Source organism: Pangasianodon hypophthalmus, chromosome 5 (assembly GCF_027358585.1).
Source record: "Pangasianodon hypophthalmus isolate fPanHyp1 chromosome 5, fPanHyp1.pri, whole genome shotgun sequence".
Taxonomy (NCBI): domain Eukaryota; kingdom Metazoa; phylum Chordata; class Actinopteri; order Siluriformes; family Pangasiidae; genus Pangasianodon; species Pangasianodon hypophthalmus.
In genome coordinates, this window is record NC_069714.1 from 16,855,584 (window position 1) to 16,881,787 (window position 26,204).

Sequence of the window (26,204 nt, forward strand, 5' to 3'; positions counted from 1 at the left end):
TATACCTCTCCAAGTGAGTAGTATCTGCGTGGTATCTGTGAGTCAGGGTAGATGTTCTCCAGATACCAGGAGAAAGGTTTACACTGCAGAGCTTCTCTCAGAGCCTTGCGAGCTGATACGTCTCCATAGTCCACTCGCACCACTCCTGCACAAATACACACCTATTACTATACTGCACAGCACTGTAGGCAGAACAGGAAAACACAGGACTAAACATTAAACACAGGATATTATACATGTTGTGTCTGTATGTGTGTGTGTGTGTGTGTGTATTTGTATGTGTGAGTTTTGAAACTTTACTGGAAAGAAACAGCAGTGATATTAGTTGAAATGCATCAGATTTTAGATATGGGGGTAATTTTAATCATTTTATATTTGGAGAAAGTTTGGGGAATCAATATTATACTGTATAATGTTCTCTCACATTTTAAGAACTAACATGATGATGTATTAGAATGAGTGCATTAGTCATTACCTGTGATTTCAATTACAATACAAACAACTATCAGAGCTGCTGTTATAGAAAACTAAACAACATCTGACCATTCAGATGTGGTATAAATGTTAGTTAATACCATCTGACCAATCAGATTTGAGAATTCAGTTGTGCTCTGCTACTGTGTAAGTATTAGTTAATACCTTCTGACCAATCAGATTTGAGAATTCAACAGCGCTATGGTACTGTATAAATTTTAATTAATACTTTCTGACAAATCAGATTTGAGAATTCAACTGAGCTGTAGTATAAAGCTAATACAGTCTGGCTCCTTTTAGAGCTTTTATCTTAGTGGATGTCCATAGACAGTAAGACTGCTAACCAACAATCACTTTGCATCTGAATTAATGCAATTATATTTATATATATATATATATATATATATATATATATATATATATATATATATATATATATATATATATATATTATAATTATTTTGTTTTATTATTTTGAGATGCCTGATAAATAATCCAGTTTATTTGCTCTTCAAAAATGCATTAGTTTCCGTTAACCACTAGGGGGAGCTTCAGTATCACTCTACTGTTAGCCTTTGCTTTATGAGACAGTGGTGAACTTGGTGAAAGCATTACATTTAGGCCCCTTGCACATTGCCTTTCCAAATAAATTATTTGCACATGCATACTTCTCCACCCTTAATATTTCATAAACTGACAGTGAACTGGTAGCCAGTGAACTGTTATGACCAGTAGTACTGTCTATACCTGCTTAACATGATCAACACCATTTAAGCAAAGCACAAAACAAGCATGGCTACTAAGCAACAAACACTGACACACAGACACAAATAATGGCATTTGCACCCACTGCGCTATTTTATCACTGGAACACGGTAACCTTACTTTAGTCGGCACATAAATGCAGCTACCATCAATGAATTTTGGCTGATGCTAAGAACACAATATTACTAACCTACCTAGATACCTAATTTACTAAGCATATGAAAATGAGCTGCTATAATACTAGCCCTAAACAAGCAATGAGTGACCTTGCTAAGCAAATAGTTGCAGTTAAATATGCTACAATAAGACAATATGATCAATATGATGTATCATGCAGCTGTTAGCTAATTAATGAGCAGGTGCATTAAAAGATTACCAGTGGTTACCAAAACATTAGCCTTTGTTAACCTAGTTATGATAGTTAACCAGGTATCAGAAGGACCAAATGCAAAAATATATCTAATGGTGGTGGTGAAGCTTTGCCCTGTCCAACTCCTTCTCTTTCCTCTTGCTTTGCTTCTGCATTCCACTTTGATGCTTATAATCGAAAAGGCATTCTGATACTTTTGCCAGCTGGGCTGATAGGCTGATGAAATTAGACATATCATATTGGATATAATGCACATTTTCCTGACCTCCCAGATCTCTACACAGCTAGGGATTATCTTTCAAATTCCACAAGATCAGCAGAAAAATAATGCAATATTTTATGAGGGAAAAGTCTCACTTGAATGTAAAGTTTTAATGCAGTAATATATTAGTAAAGAAAACTGCAACCATGTATTAGATTTACTTGCTGTTCATCGTCTACTTCTGGAAGGTGCACAGAACTAGCTAGAGTAGTTAAATGAAGTAATTTCACCGCTGGGTAGTGCCGTTAGCCATGCATCTACAGCTCAGAGGAAGCAATTAGCCACACAGTGGCATCAGCGCTCAGAGCCTCCTGGACTGCAAGCCCCGGATAAATTACTAAATAACTAAATAAAAAGCTGTGATTTTAAGGGTTTAAGGCATGATGTCTATTGATCAATGTTAGTTGGTTACGTCTTCCTGGACAAGGAAATCTCTGCAACTACACTGCTCTCCTTTCAGCCATGCTTTTCTTCTTAAAACAACATGAGTATGGAGCTTGAATGTTTCTTACGGTTGTTCTAAGATTTCATATATGAAACAAGAACTATTCCATTTTTATAACCTGAGCTGAAAGAAGGTCAGGCCACTTCAAAATGATTTTTCTAGTTAGTTAAGATGACAACCCGCCAACACCTCACTAATTCTCCTCTCTTCCCTGCAACAGCTGTAACTCTACACTGGCTATGCCACACAGGGCTCTCCTGCTGCCCCCAGCCCAGAAGCTCATTTATCATTTCTGCACAAAGGACTCCTCCAATGGGACATATTTACAGTAATCCCTCCTCCTCTCACCCCCCACATTCCTTCTCCCACTCCATCCTTTCTTAGACCACCAACGAGACCACACTTCACTCCCAGCATACCCTTAACACCTCCTCACTCCAATTGCAGCAGTGGCAGGAAAGGTGGCAATCGTGAACAAATCATATTACTTGCCCTACAGAACAATACAGCATGAGTTAGTTATTGGACAGCTATGTTACATGCATGTCCCACGGGAGCAGCAATTGCACTGCTCATGAATACGAGAGCAGCAGAGCAGAACTGAGCGATTTTCTGAATGCTGAGTGACACTTAGTACAAAGCCGGGAATGAATAAAAGATGGCAGATACAGCAGCAGGGTGAGATCCTGCAGGTCACTGCTGCACAGGCACAGGAAAGGCCCATGTCAGCAGAAGTTCCTGTGATTGATGGGTGTGATATTTAAGTGAAAATATTTGGGCTGATGTGCTACTGAAACATGCTGAGTAACAAAGAAACTCTAGAGGGACACTGTGGGAGGTTCAGCTGATGAAGTGCTACAATTTATCAAGGCCAACACAAAGATGTGCTACATCAGCACACACAGCCAGAGAGCCACAGCCACACACTAACTGCACTAGCTTACAACAGGTTGCTGTGTGGGTCAGTATACATCAGGGGCATTCCACTAAAATTTATGAATGTCCAGTTATATAAAATTTCTTGTTTACAAAGGGCCACCAACTAACAGGTTTACTGAATGGTGACAACATTTTAATGCTTACGCATTAGTGATTAGTTCATGCCTATAAATAAGACTCGAAGTGGCCATGTTTAGTTCTGTAGTGGTGCTTCATGTTTGTAGTGGTGCAACACGTCAGCACACAGAAGAGATACATCCGTTCTGAAGCAAGGAGAATAAACACATAGTTCTCTGACCATTCATCTTTAAACAATCAAACATTTTGTTATTGTTGTGATATTTCTTTCTTTTTTTTTTCTTTTTATTGTACAAGCCATGCTGTCACCTCACTAATCAGACCAGATAGGGAAATGAAATGAAAAATCAATTTTAAGAAATCTGTATAAAGTCGTTCCTTTCTGGGTTAATGTCTCTAAACCTGTAGCTAGTCCCTGCTCCTATGAGCCACCTTCAGGAAAATATTTTATATAAACACACATGATAAGATCAGTTGAAAGAAAGGACCCGCTACTAAAGCAGCGCTGGATTATGTTTTAAAAAATAAAGTCACTGAACTACAGCCATTTTTTTTCAAGAAGTTGTTCAATTCGGTCTTCTGTGCTGGGTCTGCATCTGAAAGTGACAGAATCAGTAATATATCAAAAAGCTACACAGATCACCTAAACAAACCATGTAACCAGACATTGTGCTAAAAAAGGTTATAGATATAAAAGGGAAGCATCAGCTTGGATGCTAATCAAGAATACCACTGGACCATAATAAACAAACTGACTGGAGTCTCACGATGCTGGCTTAGCATTAGTCCAGGAGGTTAAACACTAACATAATTACCCTCTTCCGCAAGAGCACTGCAACAGATGCAAATTAGCCAACCATGCTATTTATAGATAGCAGCGCTCTAATGTAAGGAAGCAAAAGACAGGAAATTATGCAGCGTGCCATGTATTCTAGAAATCGTTAGTTATTATGCTGCAAGGCTAAATGATTGAGAAATTTATTACACACAGGGTTACCTGGTGATATGATGTAAAAAAAGTCTTTGAATTCATCCATCCAGACTTCAGCCAGTCGCCTGTTGTTCTTGTTGATCACTTGGCCAGTACCACCTGGGAAACTGTAAGGCGTGGCCTTCCGAAACACATGGCCTACGTGGGAACATGTGACGATCTCCAGAGAGCCGCCACACTGCCAGATCTACACAGCACACTCACAATTGGTTAGTGATTACCAGTACCATAAAATAATAATTACCATCTCAGAGCTTCAGCAGTGCAACAGCAGTTTAATAGAATTTGGCTCCCCGAGTCAATTTCATGGTCATGAGCTGTCAATCATGGTGGCTATTAACAATAATAATAGTGTACACTGCCATCCCACATGTAATGGTGGACATACCCTGAAAGATATTTCTAAGTTCTCTCCTCCCCATATGTCCATTCCGGGATCGTAGGTGCCAATCTCCTCAAAATAGGTTCGGTCAATAGAAAACAAACCGCCAGCCATGGTGGGAGTTCTAAGACACAAACACACACAGGGGATTCATCCTTACCCTCTAAACAGCTTAAATCAATTTAATATAAACACACATTACTTTGCTAAAAATAGGTTTTTTTTATTGACAGTCATGTAGCCCAAAAGATTTGGTTATGGATCTAGCCGCTGCCTGTCTGATTGATCAAAAAAAATGCTAATTGCAGCTGATTTTCCAGGTTTCCGATTTAAAAGCCATCAGTATGGTCTGACTAATTTCTCAGAGGAAAGCCACTGGCTCAGTGCCGTGTTTCCATCCACTTCAAGCATGGGAGCACTTTGTCTGGAAATGGAGAGGATTTGCAGTGATTACAGATGGTGGAGAAGAGAAAGCGACTCCCCAAGGTGCCACATGAAATATGAGCTAAAAGCCAAAGCACTGAAAGGCTAATCATAATGTTCTATTCATATCAATTCTCACGAACACTAACAAATGAAAATGTTTCTATTCTCTTTCAGGCCTTTAACTGCTGTTACAATAGTAAAATTATTACAGCTCTAATGAGTTATTGCAGTAGTTGAGGCTAAATTGCTTTTTAAAAAATCTTCTTTCACTTCTTAACTTGATTCCTTAATTATCTGAAGCATCTCAGTGCTTCAGGCTGACATGTACCAAAATATGAGCAATTAAAAAGACCTGCCTCAAAAATGACGTATAGGAAAAGAACACAGACTTCCCGAGGAATAAGAGGTTGAAAGGACGAACTGTCTGTCAGAAAAAAGGTCAGAAATGGACAGCTACATGCGAAAGGTTGGACTCGCCATTAGCGAACACACTCAACCTTCCAGAAGACCATGACTCACTGTTCCTTCCAGCGGTCCTCCACCATCATTAATCACTCAAATGAGTAAATTACCTGAAAGCTAAGAGCAGAGTGAGGATGAGATCTGCTTAAATGATTCAGAGTATATGGGTGTAAAAATAAACCTTCGCTCTTGGAGACCTCCTTTGCTATTAACTGGCTGAACTGCTCAATTTCTAAATCACACTGTGCAATCATGGCATTTAAGGTAATCAAGCCTGAACAGAGTGTTTTGTGGAACACAATCTCAGGCCACCATCACAATACACCATCACAATCTTACTTATGCCAGGGACTATATGTTTGCAAATCTGGCACATTCTAATATGAAGAAAAATATAACTGATCTGTATTTATATGTTTTGTCTTTTTGTGACACATCTGAGGTGAAGTCTGAGGTAAAAGCCATGCCACTTAGAACAAGCATTAATCCACAAGACTCTATAACCGTGGATGTTCATCAGCCAGATCCTTCTACCTCTCTGTAACATGGTAAAGAAACTCATGAGCCCATTGCTCTGTAATGACAGAGAGAAAAAAATCTAATTTTGGACTGGACATCAGCTCCACCTCTGTCTGCAGATAAGTCAAAATAACACTTCATGAGTCACTGTTCTATAACTTCAAATAAACTAATTTTAGAAGCTACTGCAGCAGATGTCTTGTGCTGAGATTAGCTGATGATCAACACAACAAACATTCACTACTACTCACCTGACGGGTAAGGTGCGATCTCCTTTGCGTCGGTCCATCTCTCTCTGAGGAACAGGGTACCACCTGAAGTTCAGTTTCCAGTTAAAGCCTCCGTATGTCATGTCCGAGCCCGCCATGTACTCAAAAGTCTCGTCACTGATGACATCGATGATGGGGCAGACCACGGCTTTCCTACAATGGTATCAACTCTTTTTACTAAAAGGAGTTACATACCTGGTTTTGAGTTATTCAGGCAAGAACAAACAGGCGATTTCATTTCCTTGCTTGCTTTTTTTACATGGTCAAAAATAAATACACACTATCCCCCAGTTACCACTGTCTAAAAGAACTATACAACACCATGCCCAGAAAATGCCAACTGCTGTGAGTTATACCCCAAAGGAACCGATTATAATCACTCAAATCCAACTGCATCCATCATATGGTGGGGCAGTGGTTAAGGCTCTGGGTTACTGGTCAGAAGGTTGGGGGTTCAACCCCAGCACTGCCAAGCTACCACTTTTGGGCCCTTGAGCAAGGCCCTTAACCCTCTCTGCTCCAGGGGTACTGTATCATGGCTGACCCTGTCCTCTGACCCCAGCTTCCTAACAAGCTGGGATATGCAAAGAAAAGAATTTCACTGTACTGTAATGTATCTGTGACAAATAAAGACTTCTTCTGCTTCAGCATCACACCTTACATTACCTTATATTTCTGTTTATTCATTTGGCAGATGCAGTTATTCAAAGCAACTTACAATTGAGCTGAGCAGAGATAAGTGCATTGCTCTAGGAGCCCTAGCCCTAAACACTGAACCACCACTTGCGCAAACCTGAATTACAGACTTGGTCTTATATTCACTGATTTAACAAAATGAGATGTCAAACTGTTTTATTCACCAGCTTCTCCTTCACATACAGAAAGTGTACCTCCAGAATTTTCTGTTAGAAATTAGACTACCTGAGTGCAGAGTGAAGTGCATTAGCAGGCAGGGTATATAACAGGGCATTCACACTTAATGCAATTCTAATGCTGTGTGTTCAGCATTAAAAGTCTTTCCTTGGTATGTAAAAATGGAAGAAAGGTGGGGGGAAGCAGCTGTGAAGCACTTAGAGCTGAGAGTGTATCACACTTTCTAATGGGGAACTGGATTAGACTGGAGAAAAATCATACGTCTGATACACTTAAAAGATAAAAGACGCAGAGAGGAAACTCTCCTAGGGTACCGGATGGGAATGAAAAGTGGTAACAAATCTTGAAATAAAAGCTAAAATTATCTGTAATGTACTGACCTAAACTAGGGCAGAGGCATTATCTTCTACTATTACCAGGAATGGAGTTACAGATTATACACTGTAGGTTATTACATGGGCAGTGACAAACAAACAAAAAAAAGATCACAAACTCAACCCGAAGTCATTGCTTGTATAAATCTCTATTAATCATGCATTTGAGTCATTAAACAGAGCATGAACACAAAATCTCTTAACTTCATGGCTTCTCCATTTACAGTTGCAGCAAAATATTTTTTAACCATTAGGAGATTTCTAAATTAATTACTCATAAAATGTGGTCCAATCTTCATCCAAATCATAATAATAGACAAACACATTTTGCACAATTGTACTTCTTACTTTTAATCATTCACAGCTAGCCTAGAAAAAGCGTGTGAACCTTTGTATGTAATGTAAACTCCTTTAGCAGCAACGACCTCCACCAAACATTTTCTGCATTCGCTGATGAGACCAACACACACACACAAAAAAAGTGCAAACAAATTTTAAATCAATCATCCTACAAAACTGTTTCAAACAGTCCCTCAATATTCCCGGGACTTCACAGCCCTCTTCAGGTCATTTCACGGTGTCTTCGTTGGGTTAACTCCTGAATGCTGCCATGGCCATTCCAAAACACACATGTTCCTCATTTTAAATTATTCTAATGATGATTTACTTGTGGTTTGTTCATTGTCTTGTCAATCATCCAATTTCGAGTGGTGACGGACCACTATTCTGATATTCCTCTTTAAATTATCTTAATACAGTTTTGAATCCATTGCTCCCTCAGTTGATCACAAGGCATCCAGCCCCTGAGGCAGCAAACCAGTCCTAAACATAATGCTACCTCCATCATGCTTCACAGCTGGAATAAGGTTTTTATGTTGCTGGGCAGTGTCGTTTCTCCTCAAAATGCAGCTTTGTACATTTCTGACAAAAGTTCATTTTCTGTCCCGTCCATCCCGAAAGCACTGGGGAACATGGAGCAATATTCCCTCTGTGGTGTACACCATTCTTGATTAGTATTTTTTTTCTTATAATGGACACATGAACAGAGATTTTAACAAGTTCTAGAGATTTCTGCAGATCTTTTGCTGTTACACTTTTCCACCTCCTTCAGCATTGCACACTGTGCTCTTGGTGTGATCTTTACAGGACACCCACTTCTAGGGAGAGTAGCAACAGTATTGCACTTCCACCATTCCTTCATGCTTCATTCCAATCCTTTTTCTAAGGTCCTTGAAAATTTGTTTTGCTTAAGGCATCTGTCACATTAAGAGGTCATTCCTGACAAGAGCAAAATCTGCCAGAAACTTGACCTTGGGTGCCTTTTTTTATACAGCAAGTGACCTCTCTAACCCACACCTATAATCTCGCTCATTAATTAGAACACATGACTCCAAGTCACTTTTGGAGGAGTCTTTATTCGCATCATGTGGGAGAATTCAGGAGGATGGGAAAAGTTCCCATTTCCTATCCCTGAAAGCATTCCATCCATCCATCCATCCATCCATTCTCTGTACCGCTTAACCTACACAGGGTTGCAGGGGAGCCTGAAGCCCATCCCAGGGGACTTGGGGCACAAGGCATGAAACACCCTTGAAGGGTTATGGCAAAATCATGCATGCTCATTCACACACTACAGACAATTTGGAAATAACAATCAGCCTACAACGCATGTTTTCAGACTGGGGGAGGAAACCGGAGTACCCAGAGGAAACCCCCAAAGCACAGGGAGAATATGTAAACTCTGCGCACACAGTGCAGAGGTGGAATTTGAACCCCGAACCATAACAGTGCTAACCACTAAGCCACCATGCTCCCCGAAAGCATTCACTCATTGCAATTACATTTATTATATAATAACGGCACTCATAGTTTTTGTCTAACATTAGCTAGCATTAGCATATAGCTGTTAAACAGTGCTGAAGTGGGAGGTGCAATTTATCAGATGTAATTCATTGCAGACATACATAAGAATGAAACTTCCTGTTGTAACTTCCTGTTATTTCATTGGACATGTGGTATGTTTGTCATCAACTGCCTCACTTTTAGGTCAAATAAACTGAGCTGTCAGAAAGCTCCCCAAATTCCAACTTGAAATTCTCACTCACTCTAGGCATAAATAGGTTTCCCAGTCAGATGTTTTTTTTCCCAAAAGACATGAATGCAGCATTAGCACCAAAGGTTCACATACTTTTTTAACCTTCACTTTGAATGTATAAATAGTGTATTTAGCTTTCTTGTAATTACTGCAAGTAGATTATATTAGTTTATTGTGATTTAGATAGGGAATTAATGAAGAAATCCTGTTCATTCCGAAGGGTTCACAAACTTTGCAAATATAACTGCAAACTGCCCTTTTTTGCAAAGATCCAGTTATTCCAAAAATAACTTATTTTTTTGCCATTGTACCCTCTAAGATCTGCTGAGTTCAGCTCAGTTTTCACTAGGTACACTCACCTGTCTTCTTTAATGCGGGCGAGCAGTGGCTCCAACCAGCCCACAGTGCATTCACAGTGAGCATCCAGGAAGGTGATAACCTGACCTCTGGTAGCAGCCGCTCCTCTCAGCCTCGCCCGGATCAGACCGGAACGCTGCTCCATCCGCAAGATCCGCACCGGTACCTCCAGCGTCTTCACATAGTCCTCAAGCTTCTTCTTTAGGAAATCTGCCAATGACATGAGACAGAGAACTTTTACATTCAGAACTGTGCTGGAGTGCTTGTATATTCAGAAGCTTTAAGCTTCAGAATATTCCAACCATGGAAATATACCATATAGTGAAGTATGCCCAGTACCACTAGTGTAACTATATTTTATACACACATTAAGTTGCTCAGAATTCAGAAAAGATTACCTCTTTCACTGGCATCATCCACCAGTAGGATCTCCACCAGCAGGTGCCTGGGCGAGCGGTTGATGACACTATGCACAGTACGCAATAGAGTGCTCCAGGCCTCGTTGTGGAAAACAATCACAATGCTGGTGTTGGGCAGGTCATCGGGGTTTACCTTTGTTTTACACCTTAGTGAGAGAAGAAATAGAAATGTGCTGTTTCCTACAGGCAATGACAAGCTCTTGGGTGGTTCCTTCACCATTTTTTGATATCTACCACTCATTATTAGTCTTGGGATCCGGCAGGATGATCAAATCCAGCTGTCGCAGAGCCCCTTAACTGGATTGCAATTTTGCAGGTAATATTTGTTCCAGGCAATATGTAATAGAACAACCTCAGCTGACACAATCATGTTATATTAATAAGGCAAGCAGCAAAAGTCTGCACAATGCATATATTGAATAGAATAACTTATTCTAAAGCACAGTGTGCACTAATTTGTGGCACAGTGTGCATAAATTCAAACTTCCACCCCACAAATCTTAGTATAAAGTGCTGATGGCAAGGAGAGAGTCTCTTTAGCCCAATAGGATGCCTGCGTCTGTAGCAGATATAGAGACTAGTGGGGGTTTGTCACTTTCAGATCTTAAATAAAGCATGAGGCTACAATAGAGATGGAGATGGCTCGATAATGGAGAGAGAGAAAGAGACTGAAGATGGATAAGCTCAGAAGAAGTGAGGGGGACATGAGGAGTAATGACAGCAGGGTTCTCTGTGATGCCAACAGCATGACATAGTAAGAGGGCAAGACTATGTTACACGGCAGCACAGTTTATATCTGCAGGCTTGCTTTTAATAAACCACAACACTCTTGTGTAATCCAGATGAACCTGTGTATGGTGTATTAATGATTTGAGTGGCACACATCATTGTCAGGTTACAACCTTTCTGATTTTCTGCAATTCTTGCTTCAAGTAGTTTTGTTAAGAATGCTTTATTATAAAGCAGACTGTTTTCCTTGTTCCTTGTTATTATCCCTAAAGCCATAATGCTAGCTCTGTGTTTTCCACTGAAGTCTCGGGAATGAAAAAATATGCTTTAAAGAAGAAACATGCAAAGATGTGGTGCACATATTGTTGGAAAACTGAGATAAGAGTGTCTAGAGAGAGAAAGGAGGTTATCAAATAGATATAACAAAGATCATCAATGAATGCTCGCCTCTTGTGCGACAAAAACAGCGAGCCGAGATGAATGCAGTCATGTTTCACCCTAACAGCTCTGTGGGATTTCATTATGCTCCACAAATGGGATTTGAGTTTCAACAAACAAAAACCTTTTGCACCTATTTGTAGCTGGCAGGAGAGAAAACAATCACAGTTTGCTAGTTTTAAGAAGAGGACTGCACCTCTTTCTACACTTTACATAAAATATCCTGATAAAAAAAACTGAAATTAGCTTGCCATTAGATGAAAAGGGGAGCTATATTTGAGATGTGTAATGCCACAAGAGTGTATATTAAAAAGGTTTTCCATATTTAAAACACATTATTTCTATCGTTATAGAATTCCTTCCTACTGCACATGTATAACTGGAAAACAGCATGGGGTAAATGAGAAACAAATCTCCTTTGTGGTTGCTATCAGTATGATTAATGTGGTTCAGCCAACATGTACATGCACACAAAGGTTTACACTCAAACACCATTAACCCAACCATCCCAAGTGCTCACCCGTCCAATCGCACATCTGGCAGGCTTCTGTTGAGTGCTATCATGTCGCTGGCCATCAGGTTGAACTGGTTGATTTTAAAGAGTTCCTTCATCTTCTCCTGGTCCTCTTTCGGGATGATCACAGCCTTCCCCATCTCTCCTGGACCCTCATGAGTTCGGGACATCACGGCTGTGCAGCAACAAAGGTAAAGGTTAGACTAAGCATTCAGTTCAACGCACTTAGTGCAGTGGAAGTAACATTAGGCCATGTGCACTGTGATTACCACTGAACTTTTAGTAATGGAGTGTAGGCAGGAAGCTGAGTTCGAAATGTCTTTGCAACAGAGTGTTGCAGTGAGCAGCTTTTCTGACTCACTGATCCATGTTATAGAATATGTCAGCTACATTGCAAGGCCGTCCTTGGACTGTGACTTGCCACTTTGCTACATAGCAAATCTTTTGAGCAGCATTACACTACAATAATCACAAAGATATGTACAGTGTCAGAGCATGTGTACTGGTAGAAGTATGTATAATATTAGTTTAAACTTTACGTTGTAAACGACTACAAAGGAGAATTATAGTGAAAAAATTGAATGCCTAAAAAAGAAATAGCAACAGGGCAATAACCTTATTCACTGAATCACTCTGATTATTGTATTACATAATGTGGAGCATAATCAAAAAGTAAATAGAAATTTTTTGCTTACAAATGTTTTCAATTCTCAGTTAAAAAAATCGTATGTCTAAGTGCTGAATGTCATGACAATAGCAACACAATATCTAAGTTATTAGATTGTTACATTATGATCAGTGTTATATTCCCACATTATACCACAGTGCATTGAATTCTTTAATCTGATTGGTCAGTAGTGACCAATAGTGACCAGTTGTGTTGGCTGCAAGGCAAATCACAGGTTTATACTGTTTCTATAGTACTCATTCACAGGAACATGGGAATGCTCCACATAGAAACTAAGCATAATAATAAATTAATTTTAAAAAACATGGAATTTAAATCATAAAAACTTGTCCATATTGCCGATATAGTTTCTCTAAGGGGACTTTTATTTAAAATACTCTGAGGTGTAAGTGTTTTGTTGTCAGTAAGTCAGTAAGTTTTCCAACTCAGGAAAGTCTTCAGGACAAAGGATTTTTTCATTGTAACATGACAAGATGCATTTTTTGTCTTATTAACTTCAAGAGAGAGAGGAAAACCCAAGGCAGGTGTGGGAATAACTATACAGCTGTTATTACATAAGTAATAACAGGAACTAACATTACTATAAAATGATAATTATAGAACTTGCCATTCTTTAAAAAAATTAATTATAATTATAATAATTATAAAAATAAGTTGGTGAGGTATAAGAGGAGTAAAACACTTCAGAACGTGCTTTTGCTGGAAAATAAGCAACTTCAGGGAGGTAACACATATTAACCAAGTGTTTTATTTCTTACATAGCTATGGAGGACTTCTTACTAGAGGCTTATCATACAATCTTGCTAATAACTGGAAGCCCATCTGCACCAAGTCAGTTAAGAGGATTCCACAACAAGCCTGCATAGATGAGACCTCGAATGATTCCATGGCTTTCAGTGTTAGTGGGCTAGGATTAACCTGATGGTCTGTGGGGGTAGATAGGTTGGATTACTCTAAAAATTAGACACCAAACTTAGGCTAGGATGGCTTTCCACATTCTCAGATCGTCAATACACATGGCATAGAGAGGAGTGAATTATTTCCTACATCAACGAGTAAGACACATATCTGAAAGAAGACCTGAAATGAACAAGAAATAAACACACAAAATAACAGTGCAGAATTTTTAGGAGAACACAAACAAAAGTAAATTTAAAAATCATCTTTGCTACTAGATAGCCTTTATTTCTCATTTCAGGATAACATGTGAGTGTGAGATCATTACACTAAATTCTGGGTGGACATCTCATAGAAAAAGTCTAACTCTGGTAAAAAAAACTAATGGATGAGGTCTGAGATATTTGATAGATTTTTACACAGATACACACTCCAGATTCAAAGTCCTCATTAAATCGATACATTCACAAAGCAGCATTGTGAGTAGGACAGAAACCGAAGTCCCACAGTTTATCTCATGTTTGCACGAATAATGCATTCAAACTGAACAGCTCATTATTTTTCAGCCTTATAGTGTGAATCTATTTTGTAGTGAGCTATCTGTCTAATCCTTGTTAACAAGCATCAATTTGAAGCATAATTTACTTCATCTTTACTGTTGAGAACAAGCAAGCTAGTGCAGAACACTATAATTTAATGGCATAACAGTGGAGAACGTACATATAACCTCCTGTCATCCATCCCTCAATACATTTAATAGAACATCAAGTCTTGTCACATGATACCTACATTATTTGTAGGACTACAACAAATAATCAATTTATTTGTCGACTATTGTTATAATATACTGATCTGATCTAATGATTATTGCCTGTTCCTATTACAATAACTAAGTTAAATTAAACAATGACAAAAGAAACCTGAAATAAGACTCAGCTAGATCATGTATACAGGATCTCTCTTTCTCTTTATCTAAATTGTAGTAAATCAGTAGCCTACATATATATTACCTTATAGCTAATGTCATGTCAGGTCAAGTGGGTTTTTACTGTCAGTCCTCTATGCAGGTTGTATACATTGGAACAAAATGCCATTTCTCCAGAACTATGGTGCAACACTGTAACAGTACACAACACTACATAAAGTGCAAATACACAACAATGTGAGATGAGTGCAGGACAATAAATACACAGAACAGAACGATAAATACACAAGACAATAAAAACACTGGACACTAAAAATACAGAACATGGGTTGTAAACTGAAAGCTATTTGGTAGTGTAGCAGCAATAGGTATATAAACTTAATGGTCCTCATTTAACTTAAAATTAAAATAGTGCTGAAAAAAGCAAACAAGAATTAGCAGTGTTTCTTTATATTTGTGGTAGTTGGACAGTCCTGTGAAAAGAAACAATAGCTGCTGTAATGTATTGCATTCTACCCAGATATAGAGCTCTTACATTATATTTTTTATGTTGGTTAAATTAACATGTCAACTATAAAAATCCAAGAATTTATAAAAACTAAGCATTTATAAATCCAAGAACTATAAAAATATTTAAAAAAAAAAAAAAAAAAAAAAAAAAGTTCTAGTATTCCTGCAAATCCCACCTCTGGCTTTGTGATAAGCTAGCAGATCTTATTCACAAGCAGTCAGTGAACTAGAAATTGAGAAGTCACTCTCATCACAGTAGCTACCATTACAGAGGAAAGTGAGACGTTTTTGACTAAACTAGCTAAACCCATGTCTGACAATACGCAGGTTAGCTCAAATGATCTAGCCAAGCAAAATTCACAGGCAAATTCCTAAGATTCAAAGCATTTATTGTCATGTGCACAGTGAGGAAACCAAGTTACCCTGAACAATGAAATTCTTCCTTGAATGCCAAGATAACAGAAACATATAGATTAAAAAAAATATATAGAAATAAAAATAAAAACAGACATGCACATATATACAAACAAACATAATAAAGTGTAGCTAAGCTTACACAAACAGCAAAACTTCAGCTGACTTAACCTCATCTCTGCAGAAGTCTACATAATCTTTTTGTGCACCCATTGCTACATCACACTGCCCAGAAATATGGCCAGCTAGCAGACGCTTAGCATTTTAGGTGTATACCGACACGAATTATACAATTGTTGCAAGTGAATCTTGCGCATGTCTGCTTCATCAGCGGAGAGTCAGTCAGTAAGACAAAAAGTCTGATGCAAAAGTAAGCGATGTGAAAAGCTGTCTACAGGAAAGGTGCATTGTTGTATTTATCCGAAAAGCAATTTATTGTTAGATTAGATGCTAATGATTAGCCTCCTTCCTGCAGGGTATCATTCAGACACCTTGCTCCATTAATTTTGGAAAATTTCCCTCTGCCTTAAGAACATTCACTGCTTTTATGTTGTCACAAATATTTCCATGTCATTTTAATCTGATCATGTCAAAGACATCTTCTTCTTTAACTTCATGTTAATGAATCTGAGATATTTGAATACACTGGTCATCATATATAAAAATCAAACAAATTTCAGTCTTAACCTTAACACTAAACCTCATATTAGGAGGCTCCATAAGTCTTCTATTTTCATCAGTGCCTACAACCAAAATCCTAAATGACCTAAATAGCACAAAACCTTCCACCTGGCACAATTCAGTATCAGTGGAAACCTGAATGGCTAACAGACTGCCACCGCTCTAAGCCCTGCTCTTCTTGGCACAAGGCTGCTTAGACCTCATTTGCCTATTTAATTCCCAAATAGCTTCTGATGATGCTCAGTCAGTCACACACAAACATCCTTTTCTTGTGATCATATGGCAGGCTTCCTGTGATCACCCAAATACAATCACGTTAGAAGCATATAGGACATGTAATGTTTCTGTACCTAGATGAGCAAAAAAGCTCTTTTCCTCAGCAGCTGCGACGTTTGAACCAGAAAAGCCGCTTATCTCACAGTCATAAACCTATTTATTAGGGAGCGCATCCAAGTAAAGACAAGCAAGCAATGATGTTGGGATTATACAGCGAGGAACTGGCAGTGGGGAGGCTCATTGATCACAGTGAAATCCATTAGAAAAGCTATCAAGTCACGTTGCCAGGGAACTGTTTGGAGAGATTTTACAGCCAGGAGTGGATGAGAACTTGTTTAAAACTTGAAAGTGAACAAAGGTAGCAGTAGACCTCACTATATATAAACATCTTCTGAACATTGACTAAGAGCATGGCCTTGCAGCTTGCTGGGTTTGCTCAAAGTAAACAAAAAGCCTAACTCATACATGACTGAATAGTATGTGAGTAAAACAAGACCATGTCGTGATCTCACTACAGAAACCACTGATGCTGGATGTGTTCTAGACAGGCTTGTTCACTTTGGTTGTAGGACACTGTGTTGCTTGTTATTTTCCAAATCACTGCAGCTTGATATTAGGTTTGTAGCTCTTCAGCCACTGTGGCTAATTGTTTCCTAAACTGAATAGCCAATCAGCATTTTCACTAGTCAAACCATCACCACCCAAATGGAATCACTTGCATTTTAAATTTATCAAATAGAAATGAATCATCATGTGTCAGTGATTCATTTTTGCTGTGTCACTGGAACAAACACACAACAGATGATTACTGAGCGTGTGCAGTTTTCCATCCTGCTAAATTGGGTGTTAAATAACCATACGTGCATCACTGCATGGAAAAGCTATGACATGGTGAAATTTTGACATTTTCTACTATATATAGTTCTGCAGAATGCACATATTTCTGAACTAAAATATGTTTCTATTCTCCCTCAATCTCAATTTATAGCTGAAACTTTATAGTTTGAAAGTCTGGCTACCCTGAAACATGAAAAGAGAGAAAATTGCATTTAAAGTTTTCATTCCCAAGGAGCATCATGGACATTTTGACAGCTAGTATCTGATTATACATTGAATTATTTAGGCTTATTTTCAGTTTGCTACTGAACATTCTCACACACACACACACACACACACACACACACACATATATATACATATATATACACACACACACACACGCACACACACGCACATATATATAGCAATGGTTTCACCAACGCATTAGTTAAACTGGCTCCTTACACATCATTATGGTAAACATATTTATGAATTCTTAAAGAGTTGAGGTGTCAAAGTATGCAAAAAAACCCTATTTTTGCCAAATTTTAATTTTTTTAAAAATCTTTTTTGTCTGTGTGCCAGAATTTAGCCACAACATCGTTGGATGGGTTTTCTCAGGGCGCCACACACAGGTATACGAAAATCATAAACAAGTTATGGCCTGCACCTAAAAATAATGTGTAGTTGTTTCCATTACACTCCAGTTTTGAAAAATTATTAGCGGGGTCATAAACACTCGCAATGTAACAAACTAGTGTTCATTAAAACATCTGATGTTTGGCTTTCCTCATAATCTTTCTCTTTGCATATTTCGATTCTTGGATGCTGGTCATTATTTAGTTTTTTTTTTTTTTTTTTTTACACAAGGTATTGTGTAAGGTACTGTATGTCACCATATAGATGGCCTAGCTAAGAGTCCTTGAAGTGTGAGTAAATAAAGCGTATATCTATTTATCAGATAAACCAGCAGAAGAAAACCTGTAAGCTATATAGAGCACTCATGTTTGTTTAGGATGAGTTGTATCACAGGGTTAACCTGTGTAGCTGCACAAGCTCTATATATTTCTCTTTTCTATATCCAAAGAAAAAATGCAGTATTTACATCATGTCACGACTCAACGTTCCATCCATTAATTTCATCTATAGTTTCATCTTTTCATGTAACAAATGAGAAACGCATGAGCCATGATGTCGGACTCACCTCTGAGAGCGGGCAGGAGCGAGCGGTCCTTCCGGTTGTCACATTTGTTACACTCGCTGAAGTATAGCAGCAGGAAGACATCTACCAGCACCCAGACCAGCGAGGTGGTGAGCACCACCTTACAGTAAACAAAGCGCCGCATGAGCCTTACAGATGTCAGGAGGCCAGTGCGAGATCAGATACAGCAAGAAAAGAGAGGCCAGGCAGCACAGCAGCGATGCAGCAGAACATAAAGGACGCCGTCATCCCACTAGGAGGAGGAAAGCACAACAATTACAGATATACTGGAAGCAGAGAACCCCACACTTGTATGTAAGTCGATGTATTTAAATACATTAGAGAATCTAGCTCAGACACACAGCTTAAAAAAAACAACTTAGACCAGTATGAACTGGTTAATGTGGGTCTGGTGATCACAGCAATGCTGGTTGAGTAGCAAAACCTCACTGGTGCAGCTAGAATGTTTTTTTGTGTTTTTTTTTCTTTTTTTTAACGAAGAGACTCATCATTACTATTTGAAATTTTATATGATTATCTAGTATAAAAATATCAGTTTTGTGGTATAATGGTATTGACACACAGGTTATATATATATATATATATATATATATATATATATATATATATATATATATAGTGTGTGTCAGTGTGTACAGTGCTGCTTAGAATAAATTAGTTGTTAGTCATTTTCTACGTGAATTTCTGCAGAAGCACAGAAATGTAATGTTCTTCTGTGCTTTTTATAGCTGTCATGTATGATAAATTTATGAACATGTGAGGACTGGCAGCAGAGGAAGCAATGTAACATGTTTACAACTGGATTGGATTACATATCCAGTCCCTGCAGGGAGAAACAGAGGTTGCTGTAGTATGATTTAAGGAAAGTCCTGAGGGAGAGGGATGGGATTGCAAAAGTTTTGGGGAGTTTCAGCTAGTAGGGATGAGAACAACTAGTGTAAGGAACGTGATCAGGTAAAATAAATAAATAAATAAAACAGATATACGGTAATGCATTTAAAGTCAAGTTTCTTCGCGCCTCCCAAAAACATGCTCATAGGTGGAAATGTGTGTGTGTGCATGATGCCCTGTGACAGACTGGTGTCCCATCCAGAGTGTATTCCCGCCGCACACCCAGTATTCCAGGGATAGGCTCTGGATCTACACGACCAGGATAAAGTGCCTACAGAAAATGAATGATTCAGTTAAGCTCACTAAGATAACATATCACAGATAAGCTGTCTCTGCTCTATTCTCACCTGCTCACACTCACTGATCATATTCTCATCTGCCTGGGCAAGTGGAAGTATCTCAAACAAAAGGATTTGACGCTGAATTAGTCACAAGAGGAAGTCAGGAGAGAATAGTCAGAGATACATGCGTGATAGAGCTTGTCAGAATGGACATTTTTTTCCACACCTTCCCAGTTGCCCCTGGAGGGAAAACAAATAATCTCATTTCCATCTAACCTTCACTTCTCATGTGTTATCTCACTATTCTCTCTCCCTCTAATGAAACGAGATAGGCTTGGCTGATTCAAGCGTTGAATGCTAATTACATCAGACTCACTTAAATATGTGCACAACACTGAACCTAACAGCTCAAGCAGACCACTTTCTCTCGTTCTCTCACACACTCAGACTGAGACCTCAAATTGGACCACGACTGTTTTTCTGGCATTCTGCTTGGTTGACCAGCTCTGTGTTATGGGTGTATTTCCACCAGTCATGCCACAGGCCAGGGCTGTACTCCTGAGTCTCTGCTGGAAAGGCACAGTTATTAGAGCAGCCATCTGCATGGATGGGCCTTCACTGTCCACTGAGCAAAGCATACAAGCAAAACAAGACTGACCTGCATTACAATTACAAATCACTCTCAATATCAAAGCTTTCTGAGCTTTTTTATAGACTCAAAAACATGCACCTTTATCATGTTCTGAAATATGTCAATGAAGTTGAATGCCTGCTCAAAGATGCATGGAGATGAGAATCTTGATAAAAGAAACACAGAAAGCTTTGTTAGTATGGGTAAATGATAAGCATAAAGTCAGTCTGTTCAATGTCTCAGTAAGAGTATTCCACAGAGCATATTGCAAGTATAAAAATTCAGCCTTGGGCTGGATAGTTTTTGCTACTTCTGTCTTAGAGAAAATATTTTCAGAGTAGTCTGTAGTTGCGCAGTAAAGCTTAAGGGTGCTTTGTCCTTGATCTTCTCTTCACTAAGCACAAGATTTGAAGAAGGTGCAGCAAATGCCAATCCTAAAAGCTTTAACAGCACCTATGATCTGCAGCAAATTTCTGACAACTGAACAGAGATGCTTTTACATATCTTAGTGCCAAACCAACCAAAACTGATTCACCAATGTCAGTTTTAAAAAATATATATAAATAAATAAAAAACTAACAACACATCTTGTGCTTCATACAAAAACACCGGAACACAACGACCTTAAAAACCTGAACACAGAGTAATAAAACGACATTCTAGTCTGTTTTCTCCATTCTAGTCAGTTGATAATGCTTCTTAGTTTCAGTTTTAATAATTAACTAAATACTTTATCCACAGAAATGCGGATGCACACAACACAGCATAGAGGCCTTATCCTCCTGATCTTCAATGCAAATCATTTAATGAACAAACTGCTGGTGTAGTGTTACCTTGTTTTTGAGACCCTGTAGCCATTATCATTAGTTTCCTGTAACCCAAAACCTGAAAACGCCACTGAGTGCATCTTAATTAAACACTCAGCTGAACGCTGATCCCTAGCATGATTCACTGCTGTACAGTCAACAAGACCTTTTTAATTTGCAAGCAATGCAATGTCACAATGAACTGGACTGTTAGTAATATAGTCCAACGCAACTGTAATTAGACTTTCTATATTGGGAAGACCACAGCCTACAGGAATACAAAAACATTGTTTTGTAACATTTGAACTTTTGGCACTACAGAGCCCGAGTTTAATTATTACCTGCTACATCCCAACTTGTTCTACTGATGAAAGGAATGATATTTAGCTGAAGAGTTGAATAGGACATGTTAAAAAAAATGTGAACTGTTGTGGATTTGCAAGACAAGAGTTTGACTACTCACACCATGCACTATGTACTATTTTAAAGCATTTTATGCCAGTTAGTTGAATAATAATAACACTGTACTGAGACCTCCAGCTCCACTGAGTATATCTTGATCAGTGCTCTATAATTTTGTCACATTTTTCAGGTCCAGGTAAACACGTAACAACAAAAGTAGCCTAAGATTTGCTAGTAAGAATCAGAATCAGAAGAATCAGAATCACAAGTACCATGGGTTTACATGTACAAGGAATTTGTCTTGGTGTACTGTAAAATACAAGAAATAAAAATAATAATAATATGGTAAACATTGTAAGGTAAGATAAGAAAGTAAAAGAGAGAAGAGAAAGTAATTAAATGAGAAACATAACTATAAAGAAACTATAAACCTATGAAAACTATGAGCATAAATATAAAAATATAAAAATTTAGGAAAATAAAAATAGAGAAATTAACTAAAATTAAGAAATTAGTGCAGGATGGGCAAAAGTGGGCCAGTGCAAATGCTCACAGTTTGAAACACAGTTTGAAGTAAGAAACGTGTTTCAAAAGTTTTGAAATTTAGTAGCGCTTCACATGGTACTTAATATCCAAATTGAAATGAAATTAGTCCTATCTTTATCATATATTATAATAATTTGTTTGACATGCATACTTAAAATTTTTGTTTGTTTTCTTATATGTAGTGTTTGTGTTATTGTATGCATTCCTCTAGCTATCTACACCTTTTAATGTGCTTAACTGAAATTCTTCTTCTTCTTATTATTATTATTATCCATCCATTTTCCATATCGCTTAACCTTCATAGGAAGAGCCTGGACCCTATCCCGGGGAACTCGGGGCACAAGGCGGGGGACGGGGTGCCCATGGGGTGCCAAACGATTACAGTCAAAACCAATCACACACACATTCAAACACTACGGACAGTTTGGAAATGCCAATCAGCCTACAATGCATGTCTTTGGACTGGGGAGGAAACCGGAGAACCCGGAGAAAGCCCCGGAGGCATTCGAACCGCCAACCCCAGAGGTGCAAGGCAAACATGCCCCCCATTATTATTATCATTATTATTATTATTATTATTACTATAGTCTGCAGACCCATTGTGACCCTGATCAGGATAAAGCAGTTACTGAAGATGAATGAATGAGTGATTCTTATTATTACTGTTATTATTATTAGTAGTAGTAGTAGTAGTAGTTGTAATAGTATGTGTCAGACAAATACTATCAGTAGTCAGATACTATTATCTGTCATTTAGCTCAGTGTAGTTTAAACACAACAACACAACAATAATATACTGCATTAGTTTTTTGACTTGCAAGGTTATTACCCAAGATAAACACATTTCTAGAAGGAAGCAACTTGCTCAGTGAAGGTGACACACACTTACTGAACAGAATAAATCTTTATCCGGATGAATGACAGCCAGCAACGTGTTGCATCTGGTCGCTTGTCCTCTAATTATGATTGGATGGCTGTAGATTTCCTGATAATCCCAACAGAAAGCATTGCTTGGCTCACGTATCTGCTGCTATATAACACTGATATGGCTATATGCATAAACATAACGTAGTGTCTAAGATATGGCTGGGGCTCGGATATGGCTTGCTGATGCACTGACAGCTCCGGTTAAGGGGAAAGCTTGATCATTCCTTGACTCGGATGCTCCATGGTGCTAGCTGCATCCATGCCCTACACACGGCTCTCCTCCGAGGCTCCAGCTGTATCATTCCTCTTCATAACTCTTACATTTCCATAATGATGCCAGCCCGTGGAACAGCCGCAGACACTCCACCGCCCATCGACTCTAGATAAATCGCAAGATCTCAATGTCCTTGCACTGGATTTGTGAGCTAGGAAACAGGTACCTAGCCTAATAGGTTTGATTTGAGTGAAACGCTTACAAACTGGCACAGTTTCTCTCATTGGAGAAAAGGCGTGCCTGTCATGAGGCTAGCGCGCATGCGCACCAGGGATGCGCGCTCTACAGTATATAGGCTCCATTCGGCACGTGCAGAGACGCTTTAGCTCAGGGGTGTACAAACTTTTTCGCCTGTGGAGCAAATGAAGAGAATATATTAACACGGGCTGCGTGATATAGGGAATCTAATATCTATATAGCATCACATGATCATTTCAACGAAAATTGAAATTTCAGCATTTTCTGGTGTATTCCTGCAGCACTGTCATAGGGTTAAGAAAGCACTGGTCTGATCAAAATAAAACTGGATTTCTTTTTTTTTTTTTAAATTAGAAACCCAGCATTGCTCATCACCCTGAGAACATCAGCCCCACAGTGAAGCATGGTGATGGGAGGTTCTCAGTGAGGTCTGTGACACATAGCCACATTGCTTTAATAATTATTTACTTATTAAAGTTCATAGCTTTACTGGGCACTGGGTTTGAAATTACAACACTCACACTAATGTGTTTTTATAGGATGTTTATAGGTAGACTTTAAAAAAAATTGCATAAATAATGTCAACTGTGGATCTAACTGCAAATTTTATATTATTTATTTTTTTTTTTTTAAGGAGTGCTGTTTATATTACATATAATGTTTCGAGTTCTTTGACACAGTGTAGGTTTGGGTTCTAAGTGTGGACCAGGAATAAAAAATTCCAGTGGCTTTAATAAATAAATATGGTGTAAACAGAGATGTCCTTCATTTGTTATCATTTTTTTCTTTGTTGGCCCCATGTCTATTTAAATCTAGCCTTGTATCCTTAATGTAGGCCTATATTTTACAGAGTAGTGAGAAAATACTGTGATGTGATCCTTTTTAGACTCCGTTTTAGGTGATAGTGACATCCAGTGGTCATGCAGCAGTGTGTATCTACATTTCTATAATAAATAATGTGGTCATGATATAAACACAATAGACTATGGTATGGTCATGATATAAACACAAGACTATGGTACTGTATGAAGAAAGTCTCAACATAAAGGAAAGATAAACAATATTTGTTTTATTACTAGTGGATTTGAAATATATCTTTATTCTGAAGGCCTGAAGGCTTTTTTCAGGCAATAATTGTTCATGAACATAACTGAATATTTATTTATTTGTGATAAAATTTACATTTGTTTTTACTGTCAAGCAGTCCTTTGAGATTAGGCTTGTAATAGCACTAATGTGTATGGCTGGTATTTAAGACCAAAAGGTGTCAACTCTTCTATTCCAGCCATTGGAAATGGAGAGTTGACCTAAATCTTTGAGGTCACAGAGTGTGCACAGAGTTTGTATGCTCTCCCTGTGCTTCAAGGGTTTCCTCCGGGTACGCCAGTTTCCTCCCCCAGTCAGTAGGTGGATTGGCATCTCTAAATTGTCCATAGTGTGTGTGTATGATTGTGCCCGGAGATGGGTTGGAACCCCGTCCAGGGTCCCTCACCCATCCCCCGAGTCACCTGGGATAGGCTCCGTAACCATGTGTAAGATAAGCGGTATGGATAATGCTGGCATTTGTTGGCTCACAGGAAACTATGTGTGATGTGGCCATCTGAAAGTATATGCAAATATCTTACAGAAATTCAGTTTTGGAAGAATGCTGGAAACAAGGGAAACTATGAAATTTATGACAGGCTACAATAAAACAAAGTTGCCATAAAACACGAAACTTTTACAGGGAAATGAAGAACTTTACAGGAGATTCAGGCACCAGCCAAGTAAGTTATACAATAATTAGCTAGCGTTAGCTTTCTAAATAGTGTCATTCACAATAGATAGAAAGCTACAGTGCCATTATTACTGCACACGGTAATTTGAAGAACTGACATGAAATACTGGTAACCAATGTCAGACAAACTAGTTACTAAAAATGCAGCATTATTTATCTAAGGTACAGGTTAGCCAGTCACATCATAGCTATTTCAGCTAGCAGTTCTGCAGCCTACGACTCTAAAGTATCTTTACAATGCTTTCTGTCCACTTTATGTAATAATTGAATTAAAAATGTGTCCAAAAATGTTTACAAATGTTGCTGCTGGCAGCTTGATTCCATTAAATATAAGCAATAAGTAAGTAATAAGCAATTCTTAACATAATGACATCCTCAAAAAAATGTAAACTGTTGCTTAAACTTTGCCTTATTGAAAGAAAATTATATTTGACACATTTAAATCAGGAAGTTCATAAATAATACAAATTCCATGTTTTCTCTTATTTGGTTTCTATGACTCTTCCAGGATCCTGGAGCTGTGATGCAGCAACGCTACCTACCTACTTATTCATCTTAGAGCAATTAACATTTGTGATTCACCTTCCTGCTTCAGTGAATAATCTCACTTGTATGCCCCAGAGACTTGCACTTCCCAAGACCTGTTGTCATGATTATAAGATGTTTCAGTACACCTAAATCTGACTTATAGCAAGACTCCTGTACACAGTATGTTCATTTTTTTGACATCCTGTATGTATCATTATGTATCACTGTTGTTTGCCTTCTCAATGGAAATGTCTGGTGTCAGACAGAGGATGCATTCCCTTTCAAGTGTCACTCTTTATACATTGAGGGAGTTTTCCTTGCCACTATCAC

At 38.4% G+C, this 26,204-nt stretch overlaps 1 protein-coding gene across 2 annotated transcripts in view; it reads right to left on the reverse strand.

The window, feature by feature from the left end:
* Positions 1-23,707, reverse strand: part of galnt13 (UDP-N-acetyl-alpha-D-galactosamine:polypeptide N-acetylgalactosaminyltransferase 13) — a 41,415-nt gene extending 17,708 nt beyond the window's left edge. The window contains exons 1-9 of one of the 2 annotated variants that reach the window (XM_026912793.3): positions 23,060-23,700; positions 18,596-18,845; positions 12,188-12,356; positions 10,480-10,646; positions 10,084-10,291; positions 6,365-6,535; positions 4,713-4,830; positions 4,331-4,511; positions 6-145 (exon numbers count right to left, since the gene is read on the reverse strand). In XM_026912793.3, the coding sequence (XP_026768594.1) occupies positions 6-145; positions 4,331-4,511; positions 4,713-4,830; positions 6,365-6,535; positions 10,084-10,291; positions 10,480-10,646; positions 12,188-12,356; positions 18,596-18,737 (1,296 nt within the window). In that variant the 5' untranslated portion in view covers positions 18,738-18,845; positions 23,060-23,700. Of the gene's footprint in view, positions 1-5; positions 146-4,330; positions 4,512-4,712; positions 4,831-6,364; positions 6,536-10,083; positions 10,292-10,479; positions 10,647-12,187; positions 12,357-18,595; positions 18,846-23,059 lie in introns of both variants that reach the window. The other variant, XM_053234544.1, reaches the window with a different exon arrangement.
* Between the last annotated feature and the right edge of the window lie 2,497 nt (positions 23,708-26,204).